The sequence below is a fragment of the Mytilus trossulus genome, chromosome 10 (assembly GCF_036588685.1).
Source record: "Mytilus trossulus isolate FHL-02 chromosome 10, PNRI_Mtr1.1.1.hap1, whole genome shotgun sequence".
NCBI lineage: Eukaryota > Metazoa > Mollusca > Bivalvia > Mytilida > Mytilidae > Mytilus > Mytilus trossulus.
In genome coordinates, this window is record NC_086382.1 from 29,855,888 (window position 1) to 29,865,617 (window position 9,730).

Consider the following 9,730-nt stretch of genomic DNA (forward strand, 5'->3'; position numbering starts at 1 on the left):
CTGTGGATTTCTTGGTTACCCTGGAACCATGAATTCCAATGTATGAACGAATTGCAAATTTTCTACAAGAATGTATCCAGGCAGACTTTGGCAAAATTATCAAATCAATTATTCTCAAAAAAGCATGTTTTCCTGATTCCACATAAACAAATAAATCAACAGTATTCTTATTTGTTTGAGGTGAATGTGCTACCATAAGGCTACTAAGACATTTCAAATTACAAATTTGAAGTTGTTAAGAATAAGAAGAATGTTTTCTTCTTTTGTGACTATTTCTTTCCCCTTAACTTAAATTTTAATTGCCAAAGCTTTTTGCAATTTCAGCATATTTTGTGTGTTATAATTCATATCTTTTTAATTTGAATTAAAATATAATTTTGAAACCTAACATCATAATCATTATAAAGATCAGGTGTATTAAATAGTAAAATCACAAAAATACTGAACTCCAAGGATAATTCAAAACAGAAAGTCTCTAATCAAATGGCAAAATCAAAGGATAAAACACATCAAGCGAATAGACAACATCTGTCATATTTCTGACATGGTACAGGCATTTACAAATTTGGAAATGGTTGATTAAACCTGGTTTTATAGCCCTAAACCTCTCTCTTTTATGACAGCGACATCAAAACCTAAGCTATAGGTTGGTGTGACTTAAACTTAATTCAAAATACATGGACCAAAATACAGGTAACAGTAAATTGTTGTAAATTCATTATTCAGATACATTTTTGTACCATCATACCAATCAAATAAAAAACAAGCACTGTCGGAAGGAATCACATAAACTCCACAACGCGATTGACTGAAGTGTAAAATTAATATTGAGAGTAAATGTCTCTTGATTTGTTTAAACAAAAATTTACACCCGATTACAAGATGGATGAATGGACAGAGATGCAGACCTTAAAACCAAATGCCCCCTTGCTATTGGTGGCAGTGATTTAAAAATGAAAGTCAAAACATAATACATACTGTTGTCCAGATGACCCAAGATCTACTGACATAATCCTCACTGTAAAATCATTAATGTCAAAATGTATTTCTCTGTCATTTGGAATGGTTATCTGAAATAGAATTGTTATCATATAGTAATGAACTTGACTGACATCATTTTATTTATAGGGCTGTTCCATTAAAGCATTTTTGTACCAATGGCAGACATCTTGAAAACAATGTTTCTCCCTAAAGAAGTTATTTGGAGACTTGCATACAAATTTGGAATAATAATCAGTTCAAGTAACCTCCCATGTATATTTTTTTCCTTGAATGGTCCTCAATGAAAGGTTTGATTTTTTTACTGCTTCAAAACTGTTTTTAAAAAAACATAACTTTTCCATTTGCATCAAGACTAGCTTAATTACAAACAGTATGAAATTAAAAGGGAGATAATTTTAACAAAAAATCTAGATGACACAAATCAAAAACATTTAATTTTGATAGGCATAAGAGTTACATATGTATCTCCCATTAATTATCAAAACCTCTCTTTTGTCATAAAGTAAGTTGTCAAAGGTAAATATTCTAAACATGCATGGGACCCTTGCCAAATCTATGCTTCATGCATATGTAAATAAGGCTAGGTGTGGAAAAATCCTTGTAACATATTTTCATTGTTTGTTTCTATTGTAATAGCAATGGGTTTTTTTGCTGTATCAATTTATAAAACTATATTTTAATGACTGTAAAACATTTTTGTAAAAGTTCTATTTTCGCAAGAGATTAAAATTAAGAATTTTCTACTGGTACTTCACATGTCAAACCTTTTCAAAAGCTTTTTTTTTGTCTTTATTTTTATGTTTGTCTTATCTCTATTTCTGAACTGGAAAAAACATTAAATTTATGTACAGAGTACTGTTTTTTAACGCGTTTATCTTAATGAGGAAATTCGCATTGATTAACCCCCTTGATAAAAATCTCCTGATTACAGTATATGCATGATATATTTATGAGGGTCTGGATGAAATTTACAGAATTTAGAGTATGGGACAAAAAGTGTAGAATAAAGGGCAAATAAAATAAAGTCAAAATCAGAAAAAAGAAATATTGACAAAAAAGTTAAATATAGAAATTAAGGGAGTGCTAAACTATAAAAGATGGAGAATAATGAGCCTAATGAATAAAGACTACAGAATAATGGAAATAATGGATAAAGAATATAGAAAATTGGTCTATAGAATTAAAAAAAAAAGAAGAGATATTCCAGACCATAATAAATGCTTTAACTGTAACATATTGACATATAATGTTGTTTACCACTGGTTTTGGTCCCTCTAATTCTGAGAATTCAGCTATGACAATGATATCAGTATCTAGCTGTGTTATGTCAGGTTGCCTGTGCCATGGATTAGGTAATCTGAATGCAGGGTAAAGATATTCAGGTAAGTATGAGTCAGTGAAAGACTCATCTTCCATACAACCTTCCATGTAAGCAATGTCTGCCCCGAACATGGCTGTTGATGGTGATCTGAAAATAGAGTTTATTTATTAAATAGTGTTATATAGATATTTTTCCATTGTACACTGATCTGAAAACAGAGTTTACAGGTATTCATTTCACAGCATCATCATGATCATATGTCATACAGTTCTTATAAAACATGTATAAAAAGTAAAATCACAAAAATACTGAACTCAGAGGAAAATCAATTTGGAAAGTCCATAATCACATGGCAAAATCAAAAAACAAAATGTATTATTATTGTACACTATAATCCACCAATTGAGGTATAATGGTATACACCAATTGATGTATAATGCAATGCTTTTCTGTTGTCTGCTCTATGGTCAGGTGGTTGTCGCTTTGACATATTCACCATTTCCTTTCTAAATTTTATATTTTGTAATTAAATGCTAGTGTGAGATAGGAGCATGATTTTGCATCTTGCAACCTATTTCATGACCCTTATTGAGTCCTCCGACAGTTTCAGTATTGTCAAAGCCTGCTGCATCTCTTGAGAATGCATGTGTACAACAATTCTTTTGTTAAAACATTTGTACTATTGACCATGATTGACTTTTGATAATGAAAGTTTAGTATTAACAAAGAGCTCCATTCATCTGTGGAGTTGCACTCATGATCACATGACTGCAGACAGTAATGATGTCCATTGACAGGTGATTACAGGTAAAAAAAAATCCAATCAAGAATTGACAAGATAACAATAGAAGAAACTTCAAATACAATTATTGATTAAATGCAATATGTTCAGTTACTATACTAAACTAGGAATGTTTGACAAGTTTTCATACCATAATATAGTTTTAGGAAAACAATGCTCCATTTTGGTGGAATAATTTGTTTTGAAAAACAAAGAATTATACACCAATTGGTCTATGCCATTATACCTCAATTGGTGGATAATACGTCAATTGAGGTATAATCCACCAATTGGTGGTTATTCCTGACCTGATTACATTTATCAAAGGCTAATATATGTGTTTTAGTAAGCATGGGTTTAATTTTATACATAAATTTTTGAATGAGAGGCAGAATTGCATGTACATGTAAGCAAATGCATGTGACGGATTACATTAAGGTGAAATGTCATGTGTATACAGTACATGTATAAATAGTGGTTATATTTTATCACTCAATTCAGTTTCTGACTCCTATAGTAAAAGTGCATGTACCACTGTTATAGGATGTAGCAAAGCATGTCATGTGATAGAAAGTATAGTCAGCAGATAATATCTAAAGCGACAAACTAGCTAAATTATGCTTCTTTACAACATTTCAATATTTATATTTTCCAAAACAAGTCCAAAATATAAACCGGATGTGTGACTTTGAAGTGTAAAATTGTAACGTAAACGGACATTAATTGTAAATGCGGATTTCTTAAGGAGCTAAACTTTGAATCCGCTTGTAGACCTTAGGTGTTTTAATATTGATTAATATTCACGAGATACAGTTTACTTATATCGATGATTTTTTTCTGCCGTTTCAGTCTTGTTGAAATATTATTTTCAAAAGTTATGATACAAGTGGAAAATATCAACGATATTAATAAAATGGACTATTAATATCACCAAACTTAACTCATTTGTATCATAGTAGTAGAGGGTCGTATGAGTACTAGTACTATACAAATCCATGATGAAAAAAATATGTATTCCCCATAAGTAGTTTTTGTGCAATAAAATTTCCAATTTATTTATCAATCAAGTCAGTTTCCCTAGTCAAAATGTCGAGAAAATTGGTGAGGCCATAAGACTTAGAAAGTATTTTTAACATGACTAGAAACTTGTACATCCAGTATAATTTTTTTCTTTTAATACATTTTGTTCAATTATTTATATCAAAGAAATTGAAATAATATGCCTTTTGTTGTAAAATGAAAAAGAGAAACAAAATCTCAAATTGACAAAGTTGACAGCATACGGAGAAATTTGACATGAAAAAAAAACCACAATTTTTATGTAAAACTTTCTTATATCAACATCTACCTTTAGGTGTATTTTTAGTTAAATTAGAGAAATAGTATATGTCTCTGGTTAAACTAATTAAGATAGGTCCAAGTGTCTTCAGCTTTTCTGCCAAACTAAAGTAAAGGACAAATTAAATGACTAGATACAATAGCACCACTTATGAGTTCTTCAAAAAGAAACTCACCATGCAGAGAAATTTTGCTAGGGACTTACTAATACCACTATTTATAATGTTGTAGTAGTTACAAATATAAAAATTAAAAAAATAATAATATGAATATAGAAATAATAGGTTGTATTGATTAAAGGGGGGAGGGGGGATTACAAAAATTGGGGAAATGAGATATAGGGATAACAAAGGTGGAATCTCGGTGAAAGCTTTATAAAAAATCTCCCAACTCTGACTTAAAATATGGATAACTATAGAAATGATAATTGTGTACTTTTTTCAAATATACAAGATCTAAAATGTAAGCTTGACAGTTGAATTGAACATTTCTATTCACATCCAAAATTTTATGGAAATATTCTTTATAAATTGAAGCACAAAAATGTCAGTATTCTCCTCAAAAACTAACAAAACCTTTAAATAGACTTATTAAAAGGGGATATAGTTACGATACTGTTGTCAGGTCATTAAAGATTGCATATTTTGGCTTTAACATTGATTCACTGATAGGGTCTTTGCATCGGAACTAAACACATTTATTTCTAAAAAAAAAACAGTTGTTGGCATGGCACGGGTTATGTTCTTCTCATATATTTTATGAAAGTATGATACTAAACCCCTGACGGGAGGGGTTGTACCTGATATTCATATGATGAAGACATAATCTTTCAATCAGTTTAATTGAGGTCTGGAGCTGGCATGTCAGTTAACTGCTAGTAGTCTGTTGTTATTTATGTATTATTGTCATTTTATTTATTTTTTTGTTACATCTTTTGACATCGGACTCGGACTTCTCTTGAACTGAATTTTAATGTGCGTATTGTTATTCTTTTACTTTTCTACATTGGCTAGAGGTATATGGGGAGGGTTGAGATCTCATAAACATGTTTAACCCCGCCGCAATTTTGCGCCTGTCCCAAGTCAGGAGCCTCTGGCCTTTGTTAGTCTTGTATGATTTTTAAATTTTAGTTTGTGTGTATAATTCGGAGTTTAGTATGACGTCCATTATCACTGTACTATTATGCATATTTTAGGGGCCAGCTGAAGGACTCCTACGGGTGCGGGAATTCTCGCTACATTGAAGACCCATTGGTTGCCTTCGGCTGTTGTTTGCTCTATGGTCGGGTGGTTGTCGCTTTGACATATTCACCATTTCCTTTCTCAATTTTATAACATGAGGTAAAGAGGACATAACTATCGCTGTATTCCTCTGCTCTGAAGCGTGTAGAAACGACAATGAAATTTACAAATCAGCCACCATCAAGTGACCAATCAAAGAATTTATTGTCCTTTGCAAACGTTTTATTCATTTTTTTAAACTCGGAACTGATCATAACAATAAGATCTATAAATCAGTCATCATGGCCGAAATTTTCAACGAAATTGAATCATTGAAATATAATTTTTGCATTTAACGGTCCAATTTTTTTTAGCAGCACTCCGACTTGCGGTCATAAAACTTTCGAGCACGATTTTTGTACTTCAACCAATCAAAATGTTGGATTTCATGTTTCGAGCATGATTTTTGTGCTCCAAGCACTGAGCAAAGTTTTATGACGTCAACCCCAGGGATTTGCGTGTAATCCGATCACTGAAATAACAATGTTGTACCCTTTTCAAATAGACAAGATCTAAAACGTAAGCTTAATAATGTCAATGTGCCAATAGCTTTAAGTCGTTCCTTTGGTGCGGATATTAAAATTGAATGGCGGACCAGTTTAGAGTCAAATAGAACCTAAGTTTGTGTTACAAGTAATTACTGCCTTCTAATTCCATGTAAAACCATAGATAAAGAGATACACATGGAATATACACAACAAAAATTATAATTATAAGTTGTCCACATTGGACTATATGAAGAAAATACAAATTTCAATTACCAGTAACTAGTTGGAAGCTTAACCACGGAAGATTCCCTTTAAAATGTCCATATATATACTTTGCGACCCCCTGGTGCTGCTTACGATAATATTACAAGAACACACAAATAGTGACATGCACATTGTGTTGGCCGGACAAAAACAACTGCATCAAAAACGTGAGCGAGCGTAAAATTCATCTACTTTATATAGTGAGGTCGTAACAAGTAGGAAGAGTATCATGCATAACTAAAAGTCCCGATCTTCCCTATGAGGATAAGGATTAGTATAGTTTTAATTAATACAAAGCCTTAATAAAGTTCACGCAAAAATGCATTCAGCATGTTGGACGCATGGAATTTATAAAGCCTAAATGGTTTGTTTTATAAAGATTAGTTCATTTATACCTTTCAAAAAATGATAGATCTTGTTCAAAAACAAATAATATTAAATAATTATGTAAGATTTTATTGTTAGCTCATCTTGCCTAAAAGTGTTATCAATTGTTATCCGTCCGTCCATCCGTTAATAGTCGCAAGTTATAAAAAAATATTCTCCTCCGAAACTACTGGCAATAGGATACCAAACATTGTTTTTAACCCGAATGTTCCTAATGGTATCATGTTGAAAATTGCATCCGTTCAATTGATCCATCATCAAATATGGCCGATATTGCTTAAATATGAACATAGGAGTAAAACGACTTTGTACATGTAGCTAATATACCTAAAACCAAAAACAGTAAGAGCAAATTAGTCATTGCGTAGAATTGCTCAGTAGGTCCAGATCTTTCTTGGAAAAAATGGACAATCTATTTTAGAGTTATTGCCCCTAAAATGTTTTTATCATTTTAGCAAATTTCACTGTTGTTGGCATTATCTTGAAAACAGATTTGTTAACAAAAAGGATGAAAATTATCTTCGGAAACATGAAGTCAAAGCACATACGAAAAAGAAGACACGAACTTTATATAATAATAAGATATAAATGATAAAAGTATATTTCCCATCCTAATATCATACTTGTGGTTGTGGAATGCGTTCAAACTTGTGCCTATCTGGTTTTAGTAAATTATTCGAAACACTAAGGATTCTCTTACCCCAGGAGTAGATTACCTTAGCCGTATTTGGCACAACTTTTTGGAATTTTGGGTCATCAATGCTCTTCAACTTTGTATTTGTTTGGCTTTTTAACTATTTTGATCTGAGCGTCACTGATGAGTCTTATGTAGACGAAACGCGCGTCTGCCGTATAAAATTATAATCCTGGTACTTTTGATAACTATTAGTATTAATTTCATCTAAACTCTGAAACAGATAGTTTTATAGTTTGTTCTTATGTTGCACCACGGTCTCAAATTAAAGGAGTTTGAGTTTAAGCACGACACACTCTGAATGTGGCTGTCCCAAGTCAGGATCTTGGTCTCTAGTGGTAAGTTGTCTCATTTGCAATCAAACCTCATTTTCTTATTCTTATATATAATTAAATATCTGAACAAATTCAGTATATACTGTTCAACAAAAAAAGTCATTGATCATATCAAACACGATCCCTTATAGAACCATTTGATTCGACTCTCATACAAGTCAGAGGTTTAGCGCTATAAAACCAGATTCAATCCACCATTTTCTACATTTGAAAATGACTGAACCAAGTCAGGAATATGATAGTTGTTGTCCATTTGTTTGATGTGTTTTACCATTTGATTTTGCCATTTGATTAGGGACCTCCTTTGTGAACTTTCCTCGGAGTTCAGTATTTTTGTGATTTTTCTGTTTTCCCTAAATACAAGTAAAATATAAAATGCACAACTTACGTCTACACATTACGGTAACCTTAGATTCATCGAAATAGATGCTCACAGTCGCATTAAACTTGGAATATGTTCATAAGATAAAATTATGAAAGTGAAATGAGGATATGTCAAAGAACCCACAGACAAACCGACAAAAGACGACCAATGGGTCATCAACACAGCGGTTTTAGTGCTTTCAAACAAGTTTCATAAAACCCGAATTGTCCACCTGCTAATCATGGTAATAATATGCGATTTTCATTTATAAATTCATTACAATCAATAAGGATTGTCATCATAGAATTTACTTCGACAAAGACACACGCCGCGAAATGACAATTGCTCACATTTGAACCAAATCCGAGACATAATCAGCATGTACCTTTTAAATAAAGGCAACAGTAGTATACCGCTGTTCAAAACTCATAAATCGATTGGGAAAAAAACAAATCCGGGTTACACACTAAAACTGAGGGAAACGCATCAAATACAAGAGTAGAACAACGCTACAATAGAAATATAAAGTGGTTTATAAGTCATATGTCTTTTGCCACTTTGATTGTATATAAAAAAAAATCAATATTAGAAACATGTATAGTTTTGTGAAAATAAATGACACCATATAAAAAAGTAAAAATAACCAAAATACCGATCTTGGGGGAAAAAGCTCAGAACGGAAAGTCCCTAGTTTTGGAACAGGTACTCTGTATATATAGTCGCCTGTCCTAATCAAATGGAAAAAAACTTAAATACCATGGATAACAACTGTCATATTCCTGACTTGGCACATGTCATTTTCATATGTAGAGAATGGTTGATCAAATAATACTTGTAAATTTTAAAACAGAATGCCACAATAAATTCTGAGACATTAATTAATGCAGTTTTCAACATTCATTTTGTCCTTTTTTTTGTATTTTTTTTTGTATTGTTGTATTACAATCTGTGGTAATTGTTTTGTAGACAAAACGGACGTCGACTGAAAACACATGAATCCCGACCAAGTGTTTTATTAAATAGCAACACTGATAAGTCTAATGTAGACGAAACATGTGTCTGGTTTAAAACTTAGTATATTTGACGACACGTTTGTTAAGGCAGGCCTATGTCATTATGTTTGATCATGAGAAAAAAATGGGTGGAACGCAATGATTGTAGTTAAGAAATAGAAAAAAATCAAAACTGTAACAAATCAATCCAATCTTTTATCTCTTACACAGTCGTAGACTTTTTTTTTTTTTAAATATGCTAGGTTCAGACAAATTGTTTCATATGTGCATGCAAGATATGCGAATGTTATATTTTTCGACTGAAGCTCTATAAAATACGACTTTTCATTGATTTTACAAGCATTGAAACTAGAAACACCATCCACATTTTTAAAACATAATTTAAAATACACTTTTTTCATTTTAAAATATTGACGAAAGTCAGTACATATTTAATATTTATGATAACAGTTATGATAAAGTA

At 31.7% G+C, this 9,730-nt stretch overlaps 1 protein-coding gene across 3 annotated transcripts in view; it reads right to left on the bottom strand.

Annotated features, from left to right (window-relative positions):
- The window catches only part of LOC134687185 (guanine nucleotide exchange protein SMCR8-like), a 32,233-nt gene extending 28,421 nt beyond the window's left edge, over positions 1–3,812 (bottom strand). For 2 of the 3 annotated variants that reach the window (XM_063547275.1, XM_063547274.1), the window contains exons 1-3: positions 3,734–3,781; positions 2,260–2,470; positions 979–1,070 (exon numbers count right to left, since the gene is read on the bottom strand). In XM_063547275.1, coding sequence (XP_063403345.1) covers positions 979–1,070; positions 2,260–2,470; positions 3,734–3,738 — 308 coding nt within the window. In that variant the 5' untranslated portion in view covers positions 3,739–3,781. Of the gene's footprint in view, positions 1–978; positions 1,071–2,259; positions 2,471–3,636 lie in introns of all 3 variants that reach the window. The other variant, XM_063547276.1, reaches the window with a different exon arrangement.
- Positions 3,813–9,730: the final 5,918 nt, after the last annotated feature.